Consider the following 21,415-nt stretch of genomic DNA (forward strand, 5'->3'; position numbering starts at 1 on the left):
ATGGTGATCAAACATATCTTGGTCTTGCTTTTTCTAGTTTTTCGATTATCATCCGCAAAGGTTACGTACAATGTCCAAAGTTTTGGAGCCAAGCCAGACGGCCGCTCAGACTCAAAGAACGCGTTCTTGAAAGCATGGACTTTGTCATGTAACTCTACGAGTCCCGCCAGCATTTATGTGCCAGCTGGCAGGTACTTGATTGCCTCGGCGCTTACATTCTCTGGTCAAGGATGTAAGAGCCGAGCCATCACATTCAACATAGCTGGTACCTTGGTGGCACCATCTAGTTATAATGCTATTGGCAACGCGCAAGTCTGGATCAAGTTCTACATAGTTAAGAATGTTACCATAAACGGTGGGACCCTTGATGCCCAAGGATCTTCTCTATGGGCCTGCAAAACATCTGGAAAAGCATGTCCTAAAGGATCTACAGTAAGACCATACACTTCGACAAATCTACATCGCGTGTTTGTGTACATATTTTCTTTTTTCTTTTATTCATGAAATTATAATGAACATGTATTTGTTGCAGACACTTGGCTTCTACCATTCCCAAAACATATTGATCAGTAAATTAAGGTCATTAAACAGCCAAATGTTTCATATGTTGCTCTATAGTTGCAAGAACGCAAAAATACAAGGGGTTAGCATCGTAGCACCTGGACTCAGCCCGAACACAGATGGCATCCATTTAACATATTCCACAGGAATCACCATTTTGAGCTCTAAAATCTCAACAGGCGATGACTGCGTCTCGATAGGCCCGGGAAACTCTAATATCTGGATAGAAAAGGTGGTTTGTGGACCTGGTCACGGCATAAGGTACACCCAACTAACACATAAGTTTCTTTTTCGGAATTCTCGAACACACCACTTTGGTTAAGAAAAACACATTCGCACACACATGTATATAGGGTCTGGGCGGGGTGATATAAAAGCAAACTTTTTCTCTATCCCACGAGATAGAGAGGTTGTACCCACAAAGATACACGATTACACGGATATACAATTTGCTAATGATTATGCATTTGATATGTGGATGCAGCATTGGGAGTCTAGGGTGGGAACGGGAAGAACCCGGTGTCCAGAATGTAACAGTAAAAACGACCACATTCGTAGGTACAACGAACGGTCTGAGGATAAAAGCATGGGCGAGGAGTAGCAATGGGTTCGTTAACGGTGTTTATTTCAAGGGAGCAACGATGATGAACGTTAAGTTCCCGATCATAATAGACGGAAATTACTGTCCGAATAATAACAACTGTCCCAATGAGGCTTCAGGAGTTAAGATCAGCAACGTGATGTACGAAAATGTGCATGGAACATCAGCAACACGCGTGGCAGTGAAGTTTGATTGCAGCAAGGGGAATCCGTGTAGAGGAATTGTATTGAAGGATGTTGATCTTAAATTTGGAGGTCAACCAGCAAATTCGTCTTGCTCGTATGCTGCAGGCACTGCTTCTGGATTACTTCATCCTACAAGTTGCCTGTAACTGTTGTAATGTGTCAATCATGCTGAGTAGGCATGCTTTAGGTTTCGGGTTAGCGGGTTGAATTTTTGAAACCCATGTATTAATTTGTATAAATGACATGCATAACTCCAAGCTGAGATAAACGAAAGAAAGGGAAAAGAATGAAAGATAAAAGAGAGATTTATGTGTTATCTACCCTATGTATCATGCACAATTGTCGCACCTTAATTTCTTCAAATCCTTTCTAAAGTACGTTTTAATATATATATATATATAGACAGAGAAAGTGTATTGTATAATATCCCTTAATATATGATGTGTACGCGATTAGTATATAACATGCGGATTGAGTGATATAACAAGCAGATTTTGTACAATTTGGTTGTCCGTGTTTGGGAGTCCGAGTTTATGACCATGCGATTTTGAGATATAACATGCGGACAACCAAATTGTGAGTCTGAGTTTTTGTGTCCTATTTTATGATCATGGGAATCCGAGTTTGTATGTCCGAGTTTGATAAATATAACATGCGGGTTTTGGTCTTTTGAGGTTTATAACGTGTGGATTTCTAATCGCGTACGCATCGTACGATAAGGTCAATTGTACGTTAACTGACCCCTATATATATTTATATTTCCCACGAACACATCCAACGTTGTTGAAATTTGTAACACGACACCGAAATAATCATGTCAGTTTTAAGTTTCTTAGTCTCATTTACTTGATGGGTTTTGTTTGGGTTATGCTAAAATTGATTTGTCAACCCGTTTAAAGTTAATATATATAGTATATAATTTAGCCAAAAAGACATTTTTTTTCTGATATGTGTGAAAAGATTTTTAGGTATGGTGTTGTAAATTTTGTACATGGTGTTTTAAATTTTTTGTGTGTACATATGCATGTAACTTAAACTTGTAACTTGTATACCATTCGTCAATCTATTTACGCCATGTTTAACCCGTTTATAACCTGAGTACAAACCATTTATAAAATTGACAACTCGTGATTTACCAACCCGTTTGTACCATTTATATAAATGAGTTACGTAGTTATGTTTGAGTTTTGACACAATTCATTACATAGGTGTTTATCAAATTCAAGTGGTCAGCACAACATGATTATCCCCTTAACTAACCAATTCATTAGGGGGAGAGGGTGGTGATCACTCATCACTCACTTATCACTTACAACATACAATCAAGTTCCGTCATGTCATCAACCATTATTCCATCACTCACAACCTTTTTAAGTAAAAATGGTCATCACTCACCACCACACCTAACAAATCCCCCAACCAACAATTAACCTCACAACATAAAAACTATCACGCGTAAAAAAATCACGAGTTATGTAAAATGGTGCGTGATAGATGATGGTGGCGGTGGTCTTATACAATTCTCCACGCGTTGAAAAGGTTTATCACAGAATAAAAGGGCACTGCCCCGGGTCCCTTACATAGGGGTTTTTCAATCACTCCTGTGAAGTAACAACCAATAACTAAAGTTTACTTTAAATAGTTTAAGATTGTCAATATCTGTTATGACCGTTAACATATTAATCATTAATCTCATAGAAAATTCTTGCGCCATAAAATTATTTGGATTACTATATATAAATATTAATTATTATTATATCTTTGTTAGAAGAATTAGAATATAGTTATTATATTGTAAAGCATTTGTAGAAGTGGAATTATAGTTTGTTGAGGTTGACATTCTTCTAAAGTCTAACCCATGTGGATCATATGCACCAGCTTACTAGCCTATATCCACTTTTAAATAAAGAATCACAACCATTACTCATGAGCTAGTTTCATTATTAAAGGCTCACCTAATTCCAAATTATACTTTTTGGAATTTCCCTATATATTAAAAAGAGGATTTCATTATTAAAGGCTCACCTAATTTCAAATTATACTTTTTGGAATTTTCCTATATATTAAAAAGAGGATTGAATAAACAGTAAACAAATTGGAATGAATATATATAGTAATAAAAATAGAATTTCCTTATATATTAAAAAGATGATTGAATGAACACTAAACAAATTGGAATGAATATATATAGTAATAAAAATAGAATTAAGTAATAAAATTAGTAATATTACTAAGGATTGAGCCGTATCGGGTACCGGTATCAAATTTACCAAACCGGTGTATTTTCGGTACCGGTACTCATCAGTTTTTACCCTCAAATGCCGCTGCCGTACCAGTACCGGTACCGAGCCGTACCGTACCAGCTATATTTGGTACCAGTACCCACTTTTGGGGATTTGGGTAGCGGTATTTTCCGTACCGGTTGGTACCGAGCTCATCAAATCATGTAGCAACGTAGCAATGAAAGTAATTGCACCGTTTAGATTACTTTTCATACACACAGTAAGTAAACTGTATTTCGTTTGAATGAGGTTTTATATACATAACAACTTATTTTGCTTGATTTTTTGTCTTTTTCTGTAATAAATGAATTTTAGCATGTAAAATTAACTTGGATATTTAGATTATTGATGAGAAAATCGTATCAAATCATGTAACAAACCGGTATTGTATCGGTACCAAATTAATTATACCAAATCATTTTCGGTACCAATTTGGTACCCACTTTTTGGCGTTTTCAGAATCGTTACTTTCGGTTCGACACCGGTCTAGTACCATACCTGTATTTATTGATTTTTACCTTCAAATACCATACCGTATTGTACCGAGCATTTTCGGCATCGGTACCTAATTTCGATGATTTTCCAGATCGCTACTTTCGGTATTGTTACCGGTACCGAGCTCATCCATATTTTAACGTGTTAGCACAGTAATAACTGAACTGAAAACAACCGAATTTCCAACGTTAGGACGTGTGGGTCCTATTATTATATATTAGGTTATTTAAACTCGCTTTTTTAGGACGGAGTGACTATCTTTTTCACGACATTTTTATTTTCTGTTTTGATATTCGTTATCTGCTTGCCGTTACTGACACGCGTTTTGCAGTCATTGTGTCCCCGCCGCAATGTAGGACGTGTGGGTTCTATTACTATATATTAGGTTATTTAAAATCGTTTTTTTTAGAACGGAGTGACTATCCTTTTCACGATATTTTTATTTATGTTTTGATATTCGGTATCTGCTTGCCGATACTGACACACGTTTTGCAGTCATTGGGTCCCCGCCGCAACGCGTGGGCGGAAAATCAACTAGGTTTTTAAAATATGCACATCATGTATAAGTCACTTGTACACAACATGTATAAGTTACTGATGCATATGAGGCGGAACTCATGTTTCTTAGGAGCATTTCCAATCTCCATGGATATCAAGGTCCTTCACCTTGTAATTTTAAGGCGAACCCTTCTAAATGCAAAATCCCCATGGGTGCAAAACTAAACCCACTTGCCAACCCCCACCCCCTCTTTTTCTCGAACTTCTCACCATCCTCCACGGAAGGTCCATGTGGATGGAAACCACCCCTTCCTCACCATGCCGTCGTCCTCTTCCACCTCAAAACACAAATGTTTGTATGCTCACCATTATAATAGGTCTAATGTATCCATGGTTAATAGTTGTCATATGTATGTCCATGTATCAGAGTAATGAATATAGGGTTATTTCACAAACGACTAGGGTGCTTGCAGTCTGTTTTGGTCGGTTTTGACAAAAGTTTTTTTTTGTGATATTGGAAAAAGTGATAGACTAAAGGTTGGTCAGTCGGTTCCAAAACCATAATTGCATATTCAAAAACTGAACAAATAATAATAACAAAGGTAATCATTCGGGTTGGTGTAAACGGACGGTTTAAAAGTTCTAAATCGTGAATTGGATCGTTAAACATGGGTTTTCAAACCAAAGTGAAGTGATAAGTAGGTGATGTGTGGAAGTTACAGGGTTTCAAGGGATGAGGGTGAGGCGTGGGTGGTGGTCATAGGTGATGAATGGGAGGATAACGGTAAAGAAGAGTTTTATGAAAAGTTCAATGTATGTTTGGGATGTGGAGGTGGACTCATCTGAACTAGAGGGCAAGGAAGGTGATGTGGTGGGTGGGTGAAGGAGGTGGTTATGATGAAGGCAAAGGAATGATAGGAGGTATAATTGGAGGGGGTGTCAGAGCTATGAGAGAAGGTTGAGGTTGCAGTATATGTTGGATATTTATGTCTGGTTTGATAAGTAAACGATGCCGACCGGGTCTTGACCCGTAAGAGTTACATCGTGGGCATTGAACTAAAATCCACTTAACTAATTTAACTGGTAATTACGAACGATACGCGGGTATTGAACTGAGAGACGGGTACGTGGACCGGGTGAGACAAGAACACTCTTGCATCGCCACTTGTCGCGCACCTAAATCTCGGCCAATGGCATTGCATGCATGGGAATCTCCACCACTTGGCCTACATGCAAAGAAGCTCCAACACTTGTCCAATTGCATGGCCACCATATGTTGAGCATGCATGAAGGTTCAAAGTCTTTATAAGGGAAGTGTCTGGACATGGATTGAGGTTGCAAGAATTGAACGAAAACTTACACTACACACACAAACCCAACCGGCCAAGACCGCCGCTGCCGCCGGCCAAGACCGCCGGCCATCGCCGCCGCAAGACCGCCGCCCACCTCCGTCGTTTCCGATCCATTCCCGCGTTTCGATAGTTCGTATAACTAGCACTTGTTATAGGAATTATTAAAGGCTCATCTTATTCCAAATTCTTAAAGATTAAAAAGCCAAATTATAGAAAATTACAAGCATTGACTAATCATTTATTATTAATAGCTAATTTTTGAAAGTTTACTTAGACTATAGGGTATGGGGCTTGGGTTGGGGAAAATGCCCAAGCCACAATCTTGGGTGGGCTTGGGTTGGGGCGTGGCCCAAGGGGCGAGAGTTTGAAGCCGGGCGTGGGGCGGGTCTAGCAAGGTGACATGGCGGGCTCTCAATGGCCAAACCAAACTAGCCGTTGGGCTAGCCGTTGGCCAACGGCTATGTTAAAAAAAATTATTTTTCACTATAAATATCACACTTCAATTCCTATTTTTACCATATTCAACCACAATACACTCCACATCTTCTATAATCATTTTCAATTCTCCTTCTACAAAACGAAAAAATGCATCCTCATAATCGTGGTTATGACCCGAACAACCCGTTTGCATTCCAAGAAAATAATCCTAGCCCACCACCCAATCGTCCAATGCCTCGTCCATTTTTAATACACTCCCCTATGCCCCTTGAAGCGAGTTATGCATCATATCTCGGGAATCGTGTGTTTACTAACTTCCCACACACCGACGATTCGATACCTACCCCGTTTACACAAACGCCCATCAACCTTTCACCAACCTCCATCAACCTTTCCCAAACCGAAACCGTCCCCGAAACTCAACCACCCAACGATGGTCCTTCCGCCTCAATAGTTCCCAAAAAGAGAAGTCATAAGAAAAAAACCGAGGCGGAGAAAGCACTTGAAACCGTCAAACGAAAACAACAAAAATGGGTCGTTAATGAAGAACTTGCATTGGCGAGGGCTTGGTTTCAACAATCTCTACATCCAACTTTAGGTATTCTTAAATATTTTGTATATAGCTTTGTAATATGTTAAATTTTATTTTTATTAATGGTTATTTTTTATATAACTTTGTAATATATTAAATTTTATTTTTATTAAAATAGGAAATTCTCAACATCGAACCCATTTGTGGGAAGCGGTTAGTAAAGCATTACATGAAGAAATGGGAAAGGAGGCTTATCGTGAAAATAATAGCTTATCCTCGAAGTGGAGCGAGATAAGCGGCCACCTTACAAAATTTAGTGGTTTTTTAAATAAAGCAAAGCAAAACCCAAGAAGTGGTGAAACCGAAGCCGACATTGTGACAAATGCATTGGTTACATTCAAAACAAAGCTATATGGAAGAGATGCACGAGATCAAGAGTTTGAGGACCTTTTGGATGATTCGCCAAACCGGCCTGAATATGGAAGAGATGCCGCAAAAAGGCGCACTCAAAAATCAAGATCGGGTACGGCATCACCTTCAGCTGGGAGTTCGGGCTCGTATAGGGGAATATATAACGATCAGTTGGATGACATTGCATGCAAGTTAGATACATTCAACGTATTCCAACAACAAAGGGCCGAACTTCGAAAGAGCAAAGATGCTAGAGATGCCCTGAAACAAAAACGGGATGATTTGAAATTTCTATCCCAGCCCATTAATCACCTAGAGGGTGACGAGTTGCAACTAATCTTGGAGATGAGAGAAGAGATAAAGAACAAATATAAGCGTTAGGAACTTGTTTATGTAATTTTCTATATTTAAAAATATTAAAAAAAAATTAAATTTGTTGTTTTAAAAAATATTCAAATATTCAAACTTGGGCCAGCCCAGCGAAGCCTATCCAAGCCACGCCCCAAACCCCCGCCCCACCATACCGTCTTCAATGTTGGTCAGCCCATATCTGCCCTCCCAAGTCACGTGTCAACCCATGCCCTAAACCCCTGCCCCACAATACCCCATTGAGTTTTGATAGTCATTACACCTTTTGGTTTTTTATTATATCATGTAGTAGGAAATATTATATTGTATCATATAATATAACTCTACCTAATTGAGTTAGATACAATATAAAATGAGGTTTAAATATTAATATAACTAATAATAACAGACATAAAACTGAGGTTTAATAATAACAGACATAAAACTGAATTTATTTATATGCCTTTTTTCTAAGTACGACAATACTTCAAACACAAATTAAAAACAATCAGGTTCTATAAGTTGAACTGTTTCAATGCTTCACATGTTTAAGAAAATAACTCGTGTTCGGGTAGAAGCGTTACCCACTAGCCCGTTTAAAATTATAACAGAAAGTACACTTTATAAGGACAGCATGTCAACCCATTTACGATTTATTTATAACAATTCATTTACAACCCACAAACCTTTTTTCATTTAAATAAATGAACCACGCGGGTTGCAAGCTTTTCGTGTGTTCTAACTGAGATTAATAACTTTGACACGAATAAATATGTGGATCGTCGTCGAGTTTATCAGTTCAACCCACTGATCCAAAACAATCCTACACAATAGCAAATATTAAAAGAATTGTTTGAGAGATATAATATTAATTAGTGTTTACATGATTAATATTCCTTTTAAGTTGCCACCCATTTGACATTCGATCAGTTTGTACTCCTATTCATACGGACTACTTCTTAACAATCATTATCAAATAATGCAAACCCTGATCATTGCATGTACCTCTACCTGTACTCTTATGTTCTTAGCTATAACTATAAATAACCAAATCAATAAGTACATAACATACAAAACTAACTAAGCAACTACTGCAAAGTAATTATAGAGAGGAGATACACATATCAGTTATCATGGTGATCAAACATATCATGGTCTTGCTTTTTCTAGTTTTTCGGTTATCATCCGCAACGGTTACATACAATGTCCAAATTTTTGGAGCCAAGCCAGACGGCCGCTCAGACTCAAAGAACGCGTTCTTGAAAGCATGGAGTTTGTCATGTAACTCTACCAGTCCCGCCAGCATTTATGTGCCAGCTGGCAGGTACTTGATTGCCTCGGCGCTTACATTCTCTGGTCAAGGATGTAAGAGCCGAGCCATCACATTCAACATAGCTGGTACCTTGGTGGCACCATCTAGTTATAACGCTATTGGCAACGCGCTAGTCTGGATCAAGTTCTACATAGTTAAGAATGTTACCATAAACGGTGGGACCCTTGATGCCCAAGGATCTTCTCTATGGGCCTGCAAAACATCTGGAAAAGCATGTCCTAAAGGATCTACAGTAAGACCATACACTTCGACAAATCTACATCGCGTGTTTGTCTACATATTTTCTTTTTTCTTTTATTCATGAAATTATAATTAACATGTATTTGTTGCAGACACTTGGCTTCTACCATTCCCAAAACATAGTGATCAGTAAATTAAGGTCGTTAAACAGCCAAATGTTTCACATGTTGCTCTATAGTTGCAAGAACGCGAAAATACAAGGAGTTAGCATCGTAGCACCTGGACTCAGCCCGAACACAGACGGCATCCATTTAACATATTCCACAGGAATCACCATTTTGAGCTCTAAAATCTCAACAGGCGACGACTGCGTCTCGATAGGCCCGGGAAACTCTAATATCTGGATAGAAAAGGTGGTTTGTGGACCCGGTCACGGCATAAGGTACACTCAACTAACACATAAGTTTCTTTTTCGGAATTCTCAAACACACCATTTTGCTAACAACCTTCTTGAAATACACCACTTTGGTTAAGAAAAACACATGCGCACACACATGTATATAGACAAATAAACGTACCCGCTAATATCCCACCCAATGTAGGGTCTGGGCGGGGTGATATAAAAGCAAACTTTTCCTCTATCCCACGAGATAGAGAGGTTGTAACCACAGAGATACACAGATATACAATTTGCTAATGATTATACATAGAGGTGCAAACGAGCCGAGCTACTCGAGCTCGGCTCGAAAAAAAGCTCGAACGAGCCGAGCTTAAACGAGCTCGAGCTCGAGACCGAGCCTAAAACCAACCTCGTTTACTAAACGAGCCCAAGCCCGAGCTTCGCTTATCGAGCTCGAGCCGGCTCGCGAGCCTTAACGAGCTTTCTTTTTATATATTTTTTATTAATATTTTAAACATATATTTAATTTACCATTTATATAAGTATAAAAAATAACTAAATTATATGTATAACAATAATTATAATTAATAAAAATTAATTTATAAATACTAAGCGAGTCGAGCCCGAGCCGAGCTCGAGCTTTAGAAAGCTCGAATCGAGCCGAACTCGAGCTCAAGCTTTCATATGTTAAACGAGCTCGAGCTCGAGCCTGGTCGAGCTCGGGCTCGGCTCGGCTCGTTTGCACCCCTAAATTTATACATTTGATTTCTGGATGCAGCATTGGGAGTCTAGGGTGGGAACGGGAAGAACCCGGTGTCCAGAATGTAACAGTAAAAACGACCACATTCGTAGGTACAACGAACGGTCTGAGGATAAAAGCATGGGCGAGGAGTAGCAATGGGTTCGTTAACGGTGTTTATTTCAAGGGAGCAACGATGATGAACGTTAAGTTCCCAATCATCATAGACGGAAAGTACTGTCCGAATAATAACAACTGTCCGAATGAGGCTTCAGGAGTAAAGATCAGCAACGTGATGTACGAAAACGTGCATGGAACATCAGCAACACGCGTGGCAGTGAAGTTTGATTGCAGCAAGGGGAATCCGTGTCGTGGAATTGTATTAAAGGATGTTGACCTTAAATTTGGAGGTCAACCAGCGAATTCCTCTTGCTCGTATGCTGCCGGCACTGCTTCTGGATTACTTCGACCTACAAGTTGTCTATAACTTCCGTAGTGTCAATCGTGTTTAGTTGGCATGCTTTAGGTTTCAAGTTGACGGGTTAATTTTTTGAACCCGAACATGACCCGTATATTTATTTGTATAAAAGACATGCATAACTCCAACCTCAGTTAATATTGTGTAACCCGAACATGACCATTGTAACCCAATTTTCTTTCCAAAATCATTAACGAAAAAACATTGGCTCCAAGCATATTTCGAGATCCCTCAACTACCCGAGTATTTCTTTTCTTAAATGCTATTATCGCTAACTTAACCGACCCGCCACGTCAGCTTCCTCATCAAAATGCATACTTTTTCCCAGCTCATCACCTCCGGATTCGTCCACTTCTTTGTCGAACCTGCGAAAAACATTAATAGGTTCCATGTGATCCGTTCATTTCATTCTGCGGGTCCCACAATGCACATACGGGACCCACAAAGTGATCAAGCATCCTTTTTTCTTCTACTAAACAAAACCTTTGCTTCATATTTTTTCGAGTAAATTACGTTTTTGGCCCCTGTGGTTATATCACTTTTACTATATTAGCCCAAAATAAGAATTTTTAACATATCTGCCCCCATGGTATCTATAAGTAACCATTTTGGCCCCTAAGTCTAACCATTTTAGCCCCCATGGTCTCCATAACTAACCATTTTGGCCCCCATGATCTCTAGACTTAGGGGCCAAAATGGTTAGTTATATAAACCATGTGGGCAGATATGTTAAAAATTCTTATTTTGGGCTAATATAGTAAAAGTGATATAACCACAGGGGCCAAAAACGTAATTTACTCTATTTTTTCTGTCAAATAAGGTTTATGTTTCTTAAGATGTGTACGCCCCCCGCTTGCGGTATACGTATAATATAATGTATATATATGTGGGCCCATATTACCCTTTTGACCCGAGCCCATTTCCGAACCCAAACAAGTGTATAGCATAGCTGAAATAGAAAGAAAAAAACATACACTGAATAAACAACTAGCCCAACAGCAACAGCAGCGAAAGCTACAAAGTAGATCCAATCAACCTGATGACACATGCAAAATTACAAATGTGAGCTTTTTCTAAAAAAAAAATCAATTTTTAAGCTGTATATTTGTTTATGATTACTAATAACTAACCTTTTCGCGGTATACAAATATGCGGATCAAAACCGACCACATGTCAGATGTCAGCAAAGATAGATTTAGCATTGTGGACCCACTTATCTGCATTTGACACGAACAAATTTAGAGGGAAAAAATATGTTTTTAACAAGTTTGCATAACTGGAAAATCGCTCACCTTTAACAGGACCGGCACACCGGAGTAAAATAGAAACATTGCTGCTGCAAATCCAGCATATGGAAGCACCTAAGACAAAAAAAAAAAAAGAAAAAAAGAAAGAAAAAAAGACATGTACCCCTTATTTAAAGCTGTCTGGTAAACGAGCCGAGCTTATTTAAACTTGTTTACGAGCCGAGCCCGAACCTTAAAATAAGTTTGTTTAGTAAACGGGCCCAAGCTTCACTTATCGAGCTCGTGAGCCTAAACGAGTGTATTATTTGTGTTATTTATATTTAATATATTAATTAATAAATAACAAACGAGCCTGAGCACGAGCTGAGCTCGAGCTTGAGAAACTACCAATGAGCCGAGCTCGAGTTTTGAAAATAAAGCTCGAACCAAGCCGAGCTTGAGCTCGATCTCTCACAAGTTAATCGAGCTCAGGCTCAGCTTGGCTCGTTTGCACCCCTACTTTAATGGTATGATTTTTCTAAGAAGAGTTAACTACCATTTTCGTCCCTGTGGTTTGGTCACTTTGGCCATTTCAGTCCATTTTTCAAAAATGCGCCATTTTCCTCCCCGACGTTCTGGAAAGGTGCCATTTCAGTCCAAAAATCATAACCCAGTTAAGTCGGTTTGTAAATAAGGACTGATTGTGTAAATTTGTAACATAAAGGACCATTTAAGTAAAATGTATAAATATTAATATAATTATAAAATATATAATATAAAAACACCACCACCACTAGCCCTGCCACCACCACCACTCCGCTGCCACCACCACCACCACCGCCACCACCGCCACCACAGCCCCTGCCACCACCACCAAGGCCACCACAGCCACCACCGCCACCACAGCCACTGCCACCACCACCACCGCCACCACAGCCACCACAGCCACCACTCTCTCTCTCTATGCTCTGCAATCACCACCACCATCACCTTTACCTCTCTACTCCGGTGACCGGAGTAAATCCGGCCATCTTTCCGACACCCCACACCCCCACGAACCAAACTAACCACACACCCCTCCACATCTCACAGATCAGACGAGAGAGGGAGAAAGTCGGAGAGAGAGAGAGAGATAACGATGAGAGAGAGAGAGAGAAGGAGGTGGGAGAGAGAACCGGCGACGGTGGGGGTGCCGTTTTTCCGGTGAATTGCAGGCGGCGGCAGTGGTGATGAAGGTCTGATGATGATGACGAAGATCGCGATGATGATGATGAAGGTCGATGATGATCGATGATGATCGATGATGATGATAACAGATGATGACGATGATGACGTTGATGGTGGTGGCAGTGGCTGTGGTGGCGGTGGTGGCTGTGGTGGCGGTGGTGGTGGTGGTGGCAGTGGCTGTGGTGGCGGTGGTGGTGGTGGTGGCAGCGGCTGTGGTGGCGGTGGTGGTGGCAGCGGAGTGGTGGTGGTGGCAGGGCTAGTGGTGGTGGTGTTTTTATATTATATATTTTATAATAATACTAATATTTATACATTTTACTTAAATGGTCCTTTATGTTACAAATTTACATAATCAGACCTTATTTACAAACCGACTTAACTGGGTTATGATTTTTGGACTGAAATGGCACCTTTCCAGAACGTCGGGGAGGAAAATGGCGCATTTTTGAAAAATGGACTGAAATGGCCAAAGTGACCAAACCACAGGGACGAAAATGGCAGTTAACTCTTCTAAGAAAATATAATTCTGATTGTGCTTGTTTCTACCCGTTACTTATAACGGGTCAACTTGAATTTTATATTATATCCAACGGGTCAAATAAAAAACGTAGCTAAAAATGAAAGGAGTCAAAAGTCTAGTGAAATGTGTTGTGAAGTGATTCAAAAGACGGCACATACGTACATCTTGTATACATATACATATACGTATAATGTGTATATAATAGAGAAAGAGAGTACCGCTCCTGATGACCAACGGATGGATTTGAGTTCCTCTCGCTCAAGCACGCTTCTATGAACATGGTTGAAGACCACAAAATAACAATACATTGGCAACTATGCAAATAACTAAGAGTTTTTTTATAAATCAGAATCTTTCTACCAATACTTTCACAAAAGAAACTGAAGAAACTTATCAGAGCATAATGTAAAAAAATTAAAAATTTAAAAAAAATAAAAAAAAAGAGTTAACTTCCATTTTACTCCCTGTGATTTGGTCATTTTAATGATTTTGCCCCAATAGTTTAAAAATAGCCATTTTCCTCCCTGATTTTTCTAATTTATCGTCATTTTGCTCCCCACGTCTAACTCCATCAAAAAAATCCATTAACTAGAAGGGTATTTTGGTAGTTTTATAGATAAAAGCAAGGACATGTAAGTCTTTTCACCTAAAAAAACCTATAACTTGTTTATTTACATGTATATACAAGTAATTCTTTTTTGATCCCCCCATCTTTCCAACCACTCTTTCTACCGGCCAGCACCATCCACAACCATCCACCACCACCTGCCGACCACGACTACCGCGACTTTTAACTAAACGTTTTAATTGAGTTAGAGCCAGGGAGTAAACTACCGAAATACCCCCTCCTTTTAATTGAACGTTTTAACTGAGTTAGAGCCAGGGAGCAAACTGGCGACAAACGCGAAAGATCAGGGAGGAAAATGGCTATTTTTAAACTATTGGAGCAAAACCGTTAAAATAACCAAACCACGGGGAGGAAAACGAAAGTTAACTCTAAAAAAATGTACAAAAGGATACATTTGAATACCACTAGCAATGGCACCAAAGAGCCCCAACATTGCCAAGAGTTCGACTTGATCAGCAGTTTTTGTGAAAAACTCCTGTACAAATCAACAAAAATAATCAGGATGCACAGAAATAACATTTTTTTTTTATTTTTTGTTTCGTTTACATTGCAAAAGAGACATGAATTCTTTTTCAGTGTATGCATGTTCATACCAACGGATCACATAAGTCAGACCTAGGGGTGTAAACAAGCCCAGAGGCTTGAGAGCTACTTGTGATCGGCTCGGTTAAAAGCTCGAACAAGTCGAGCCTTAACGAGCCCGAGCCCGAGCTCGAGCCTGAAATAGAGCTCGTATAGTTATCGAGCCCGAGCTCGAGCCTGAAATACAAAGCTCGTTTAGGCTCGCGAGCCCAAACGAGCCTAAACAAAATTTTAGTTTTCTATATATATAATATAATAATGATGATGATAACATTGGTGAGCCGAGCTCGAGCCGAGCTTTGGCTCGCTTAATAGCTGTTGAAACGAGCTCGAGCTGAGCTTTTAACTCATTTGAGGTTGTTCTCGAAATAGCTCGAGCCGAGCTCGAGCTTTGGGTTTTACTCGCGAGCCGAGCTCGAGCTCAGAGAAGTAGGCTCGAACCGAGCCGAGCTCGAGCTCGAGCTTCATAAAAACATAACGAGCCGAGCTCAAGCCTAGTCGGGCTCGGGCTCGGCTCGTTTACACCCTAGTCAGACCAGAGGTGGCAATTTCTACTTATTTAGTTATGTTTGATCTCTAACGGGTCAAATAGATAGGATAAAAAAAATAAAGCTAAAAAGAAAACGGGTCAAACTGATTCACAACCGATGAAAGTATATTTTTATTTCATACAACCTCTTACATTATATTATCCAAATTCCAAAAGACAAAATATATTATTGTAACATCGTAGTTTTCATTTAACGCGTTAACTAGTTATTTAATCGGTTAAAGCCTTAGAAAAAGTTTGTGCCCGTTTTGACCTGAACCCGTTTTACTCACCTCACTAACGTTGCAGACAGCATAAAGTGTAGCCCCAGCAATGACCAACAAATCCCCTTTAACAGGGTTGCTACCGCTCTCTAAACATACACATAAACTATTAAATATACATATATAAATGGAGATAAAAATTTAAATTAAAAATATTAATGTAAAAGAATGTAATAGAAGCATAATATACTCACGTGAACGATCTGATGCATGTACATCTGAAAAAATAACGAGCACAATACCAGCAATACAAATTACAACACCGACAATTTTCTTGAACCGGTATTTTGTCTTCAAGAAGAACCATGTAAGGATTATGACACATGGGATTGACCAGCAATCCAGAAGCATAACACTCGTTAACGATGTGTACTGGTATGCCTTCACCACTGTTCAAGATTGCACATTAAAGTCGAAACTTTTGATATAGAGATAGTGAAATGGGCCGGTCAAGAAACGGGTCAAATTAGTTGGGTTTGGAATTCGGATGACCCGAAACACTTTTCTGTGCAAAAAAAATTTAAATAAGTAATAAGCCATCATTGTCCAAGGCTTGATGCAAAACTACTATCGAGCTGGGGGTTTCAGTGGAAGCAGCATCTCTATTCCTACGAGGTAGAGGTAAGGCTGTCTACATCTTGCCCAAGACCCTATCTTAGCTTTGCTATTGGTGGGATTTACCGAGTATAATGAATAAGGCATTATTGTGTAAAATAATATAATGATTTATGAGTTTTTCTGTATTTGATATACGTTGACCAACTTTCGACCCATTTGACCCGTTTCCACATAACTAGATGATATATCACAACATTTTGTTCTAAAGCTCAATTTTTGATTTTGAATATAATAATTTGTGAGTTTTTATGCGCCAAAATACGCTTTAGGGAACTTCCGACTCATTTGTCCCCTTTGCACTAGAAAAAGGTTAACCGTGTTAAACTTGACTTGTAATGTACTTGTGTGTAGAGTACTAAAATAATACAAAAATATAACCAAATGATGTGTTACCACTTGTTAAAGTCGTTCTGTTTTAATACATTAAGGAAAAATTACAAGTTTTGTCCTTTATCTTTATACCACTTTTCAGGCGGTGTCCTTTTTAACGAATGTTGACAGGCGGTGTCCTTTACTAGGTATTTTGTTGCAAGTTTAGTCCTTTACACCCAACCCAGTTAAAAAACCCTGTTAATTGTTGACAGGCGGTGTCCTTTACTAGGTATTTTATGGCAAGTTCAGTCCTTTACCTAGGTATTTTGTTGCAAGTTTAGTCCTTTACACCCAACAATTAACAGGGTTTTTTAACTGGGTTTGGTGTAAAGGACTAAACTTGCAACAAAATACCTAGTAAAGGACACCGCTTGTCAACATTCGTTAAAAATGACACCGCCTGAAAAGTGGTATAAAGATAAAGGACAAAACTTGTAATTTTTCCTACATTTAAAGATAATAATTTTAGTATATACACACAATTAAAATATGCGTCAATTTCGATACATATTTGTGCACTTAACCCGTTAATCAAACAACCCAAATCAACACACATACTAAATGGATTAAATTGTCACCTCTAGATAATATGTAGTGAAAAATAAGTGTTGAATATGATCATTTGTAATAGTATAAAACTTACCAAGATAATTCGCCTCAACGTCTACTAGCCCAAGAAGTAAATAATAGTACCATTTTGCCTGCAAATGTTGACATAAAACAAATTGTTCATTTGTTTAATTGGTGACAAAATGATTTGTGAGTGTTTGGATGTGAGTTTTAACATGATGATTATACTTGAAATATCAAATAATCGGTTGCTTAAGTAATCATCATCATCATACTCAGTAAATCCCACCAATAGCAAAGCTAAGGTAGGGTCTGAGGAGGGTAAAATGTAGACAGCCTTACATCTACCCCGTAGGAATAGAGAGGTTGCTTCCTGTGAGAGCCCCGGCTTGAAAATAATATTTAGTGAGTCAAGTTCGAATTAGAATGTTTGAACTCATCGAGTTTAAGTCGACTATACTACTACTCGGACCCCACTTGAATACATTCCCGGTTGCAATCAAAGCATAACTATATGAAAATGCAAAATCTTATAGCTTCTAAGAAAACATATTGTGTAGACAAATTGTGAAACAGTAAAATCCACATAAGAAAATGATGCAGGAGCATGCATATCTTTTATTTATTTAAAATTCAAATTTCCTATTTTATCGTTTTTAATTGTTTAGTATAAATAGGGCATCTAGGGTTTATTGTTTTTCGGTTTTTGATTGTATTTGAATTGAAAGAACATTGTTCTTGGAATCATTCGGTTCGTTTTTATCGTCATTGATTACTAGTCGTTCTTGACCCATTTGATTGCACGCAAAACTGCATCAGAAAACACTTTGGTATTCCTTTTCTACCTTATCTTTTTGGAAAAATTACAAGTTTTGTCCTTTATCTTTATGCCACTTTTCAGGCGGTGTCCTTTTTAACAAATGTTGACAGGCGGTGTCCTTTACTAGGTATTTCGTTGCAAGTTTAGTCCTTTACACCCAACCCTGTTAATTGTTGACAGGCGGTGTCCTTTACTAGGTATTTTGTTGCAAGTTTAGTCCTTTACCTAGGTATTTTGTTGCAAGTTTAGTCCTTTACACCCAACCCTGTTAATTGTTGACAGGCGGTGTCCTTTACTAGGTATTTTGTTGCAAGTTTAGTCCTTTACCTAGGTATTTTGTTGCAAGTTTAGTGCTTTACACCCAACATTTAACAGGGTTTTTTAACTGGGTTGGGTGTAAAGGACTAAACTTGCAACAAAATACCTAGTAAAGGACACCGCCTGTCAACATTCGTTAAAAAAGACACCGCCTGAAAAGTGGTATAAAGATAAAGGACAAAACTTGTAATTTTTCCTAGCTTTTTTGCATCTTTTTTGAAATGAGATTTCTTTGAAATGGAAAACAAGATATAGTGGTTTAAAAAGTTAAAAGCTCTATTGTAACATCACAAGACACTCCCTTTTGTCTACTGAAAACAACACTCAATACAAATTTTAATGATCAAATGCATGAATCTTATATAAACTGGTCAACTTCAAGAAAAGTTGAAAAAGTTATAGGAAATATAGATTAATGTTTACTAACCTTCATCCCATTTCTTCGGCTAATCAACACTCCGCCGTAAACAATCGCTAACAACACATAGTTTGCTAATGATTGTGATGTTGGTGCATTGATCCCTATGTTACACAAAATGACATAAATTAGAACATTTGATCCCATCAAGATTATTCATTTCATTAGAAAGTTTGTAAATCATGCCGTATCTCTAGGGGTGCAAATGAGCCAAGTGGCTCGCGAGCTGCTCGAGATCGGCTCGAAACGAGCCAAGCCGAGCTTGAGCCTAATATAAAGCTCAAAGGCGGAACTTTATTGGGGCCGGAGGGTGCCCAGGCCCCCACCGATTTTTCGCTCGTAGTGTTAATTTTACAGAAAATTTTCGGAAAAATAATTTTTTTAGTGTAAAATATTGGATTTCTAAGAGTTCGGCCCCCACCGTTTAGATTTTGAGAGTCCGACCCCTACCGAGTTTTCGTTCAAGCTCCGCCACTGATAAAGCTCGTTTATATATCGAGCCCGAGCTTGAGCCTGGCGTGTGAAGCTCGTCAGGCTCGTTGAGCCTTATCGAGATGTACTCTAATATTATATTTTATTAATATTTAATAACATTTACCCTTATTTAAAATTGTCTAGTAAACAAGCCGAGCCAAGCTTATTTAAACTTGTTTACGAGCCGAGGCCGAACCTAAAAACAAGCTTGTTTAGTAAACGAGCCTGATCTTTGAAAACAAAGTTCAAACCTTGATGAGCTCGAGCTCTCGTAAGTTAATCAGGGCTCCGGCTTGGCTCGTTTGCAACAGCCGGATTTCAAGAACAACAATGTGATCTCTTTAAATTAAAAATAAATAAATAAATAACATAAGAAGCTAATTAAAATACTGAAAATGCAAACCTCTTCTAGCAAGCTCAGATGATGAAAATCCAGTTGATGTGATAAAAAGAGAGAGAATTTGTCCCAAAAAAAGACCAAACAATGTTTTCTTAGTAAACAGACCCTTAAAACCCACCATAATTCACCAAAAAAAGAAATAAAAACCCTTCCTTTTTCACAAGAATTCAAGATCAAGAAACCCTAAATACCCAAATAAAAAAAATAATAAAAAAAAATAATAAAAAAAAACAATTTTTTTGTTCTTTTATGACCCAAAAATGAAATGGGTTTGATTGATTTTCAACTACAAATGCAGAATGAAAAAGAAAATGAAAGATTAAAAAAAAAAAAAGGTGATAATTTGATGAATTATGAATCAAGAAACAGGGGTTTTTGAAGAGGTGATGAAGGGTTTATGAGTGTTTATTATTATCCTTGGTATTCTGTGATCTGTTGAATACAGAATCTTAATGACCGAAACTGACTCTCGTAAATCTCTTCAAGTATATATACTTTTTTCCTTTGCATGTTGACCTTTTATTTTATTTTATTTTTTTTTATTATTTTATTGTTTTTATTTTGGGTTTAAACTTTAAAGAATTGTACTTTTTTAAACGGCTAAATGTTGGGTGCATTTATAGTTGTTTGACTATTCATGTATGTGTATTTATTAAACGACTAAATATAAATATACAATTTTGTTTAGCTTTTAATGAACCTCTTAATGGTTCAGATCTCTTACTAGTTTAGTATTTAATGGTTCAGACTGTTTTTTTCACAAGTATATGTCTGAATAGTTCAGAACTTCAGATATTTTCCTCTGAATGGTTAAGACCTCTAATCTGAATTGGTCAGACATTTGCCTCTGAACGGTTAACTATTATACTAGCTCTTAATGGTTTAAACATCTTACTGGTTTAGCACTTAATGGTTCAGGCATCTTACTGATTCAGCACTTAATCATTCAGAAGTTTCAAAACAGCCCCTTATTCTATTTATGATATTATATGTCTTTGTATCTATTCTTTATGTTAGGTTAGAATTTAGAAACCCGTGTTTTACTTGTTAGGTTAGAAACTTGTATATGATACGGGTTATATAATGATGATTTAGCATTATAAGCGATATTTGGAGATAAAATATAAATGAAATACATATAACTACTTTAAGTAAATATTAAATATAAATGAGTGAAATAAAGAAGTGGAAAAAGAATCTTGGTTTACATAATTTTGATACGTGACGTAACAATGGAAAAAGAATCTTGGCTTACGTAATTTTGATACGTGACGCAACTAGTTATATATTTATTAGGTATATGTGAGTTAACCGCAACAGATACCTGATAAATTTTGACACAGAGCCCGTATAATTTTGAAATTGGCCTATGTAATTTTGACACGGACCCCAAGATAAAATAATTTAACTCATTAACAAGTATAAAAACAACAAAACTCATTTTATACAATTAAACAAATAAGTTTATCTTAAACTAAACTCATTAACCATCTCACAAACCCATTAATCGGACTATTTTCCATCTTAATCGTATGTTCAACTTCTTACATTCGTGGGTCATAAAGATCCACTATCAAGCTAAAAACTAAGGGGTTA

General features: G+C 37.9%; 3 protein-coding genes across 3 annotated transcripts; 2 read left to right on the plus strand and 1 right to left on the minus strand.

Moving 5' to 3' along the window:
• Nucleotides 1–1,493, plus strand: LOC110907878 (polygalacturonase). The gene is made up of 3 exons (XM_022152799.2): nucleotides 1–432; nucleotides 533–822; nucleotides 1,046–1,493. Exons 1-3 carry the CDS (start codon nucleotides 1–3, stop codon nucleotides 1,491–1,493), a joined length of 1,170 nt encoding a protein of 389 aa, XP_022008491.1.
• A 7,343-nt stretch (nucleotides 1,494–8,836) lies between these two features.
• On the plus strand, nucleotides 8,837–10,842 carry LOC110900921 (polygalacturonase). Its single transcript, XM_035985910.1, has 3 exons — nucleotides 8,837–9,268; nucleotides 9,369–9,658; nucleotides 10,395–10,842. Exons 1-3 carry the CDS (start codon nucleotides 8,837–8,839, stop codon nucleotides 10,840–10,842), a joined length of 1,170 nt encoding a protein of 389 aa, XP_035841803.1.
• A 131-nt stretch (nucleotides 10,843–10,973) lies between these two features.
• On the minus strand, nucleotides 10,974–20,010 carry LOC110927236 (solute carrier family 35 member F1). The gene is made up of 11 exons (XM_022170886.2): nucleotides 19,823–20,010; nucleotides 18,955–19,049; nucleotides 17,463–17,520; nucleotides 16,024–16,218; nucleotides 15,839–15,918; nucleotides 14,827–14,909; nucleotides 14,025–14,076; nucleotides 12,126–12,194; nucleotides 11,964–12,050; nucleotides 11,808–11,869; nucleotides 10,974–11,198 (listed from the first exon to the last, which is right to left on the minus strand). Exons 1-11 carry the CDS (start codon nucleotides 19,938–19,940, stop codon nucleotides 11,105–11,107), a joined length of 993 nt encoding a protein of 330 aa, XP_022026578.1. The 5' UTR covers nucleotides 19,941–20,010; the 3' UTR covers nucleotides 10,974–11,104.
• Nucleotides 20,011–21,415: the final 1,405 nt, after the last annotated feature.

Source organism: Helianthus annuus, chromosome 2, assembly GCF_002127325.2.
Source record: "Helianthus annuus cultivar XRQ/B chromosome 2, HanXRQr2.0-SUNRISE, whole genome shotgun sequence".
NCBI lineage: Eukaryota > Viridiplantae > Streptophyta > Magnoliopsida > Asterales > Asteraceae > Helianthus > Helianthus annuus.

Bases quoted from the DNA above. Each gene is read 5' to 3' on its own strand.
- LOC110907878 (XM_022152799.2), top strand. From the start codon at position 1: ATGGTGATCAAACATATCTTGGTCTTGCTTTTTCTAGTTTTTCGATTA. The intron at 433-532 runs GTAAGACCATAC...TATTTGTTGCAG, and splicing joins CATGTCCTAAAGGATCTACA to ACACTTGGCTTCTACCATTC. The intron at 823-1,045 runs GTACACCCAACT...ATGTGGATGCAG, and splicing joins GGACCTGGTCACGGCATAAG to CATTGGGAGTCTAGGGTGGG.
- LOC110900921 (XM_035985910.1), top strand. From the start codon at position 8,837: ATGGTGATCAAACATATCATGGTCTTGCTTTTTCTAGTTTTTCGGTTA. The intron at 9,269-9,368 runs GTAAGACCATAC...TATTTGTTGCAG, and splicing joins CATGTCCTAAAGGATCTACA to ACACTTGGCTTCTACCATTC. The intron at 9,659-10,394 runs GTACACTCAACT...TTCTGGATGCAG, and splicing joins GGACCCGGTCACGGCATAAG to CATTGGGAGTCTAGGGTGGG.
- LOC110927236 (XM_022170886.2), bottom strand. From the start codon at position 19,940: ATGGTGGGTTTTAAGGGTCTGTTTACTAAGAAAACATTGTTTGGTCTT. The intron at 19,050-19,822 runs GTTTGCATTTTC...TGTGTAACATAG, and splicing joins ATCTGAGCTTGCTAGAAGAG to GGATCAATGCACCAACATCA. The intron at 11,199-11,807 runs GTATGTTTTTTT...TGTTTTTCGCAG, and splicing joins GGGCTAGTTGTTTATTCAGT to GTTCGACAAAGAAGTGGACG.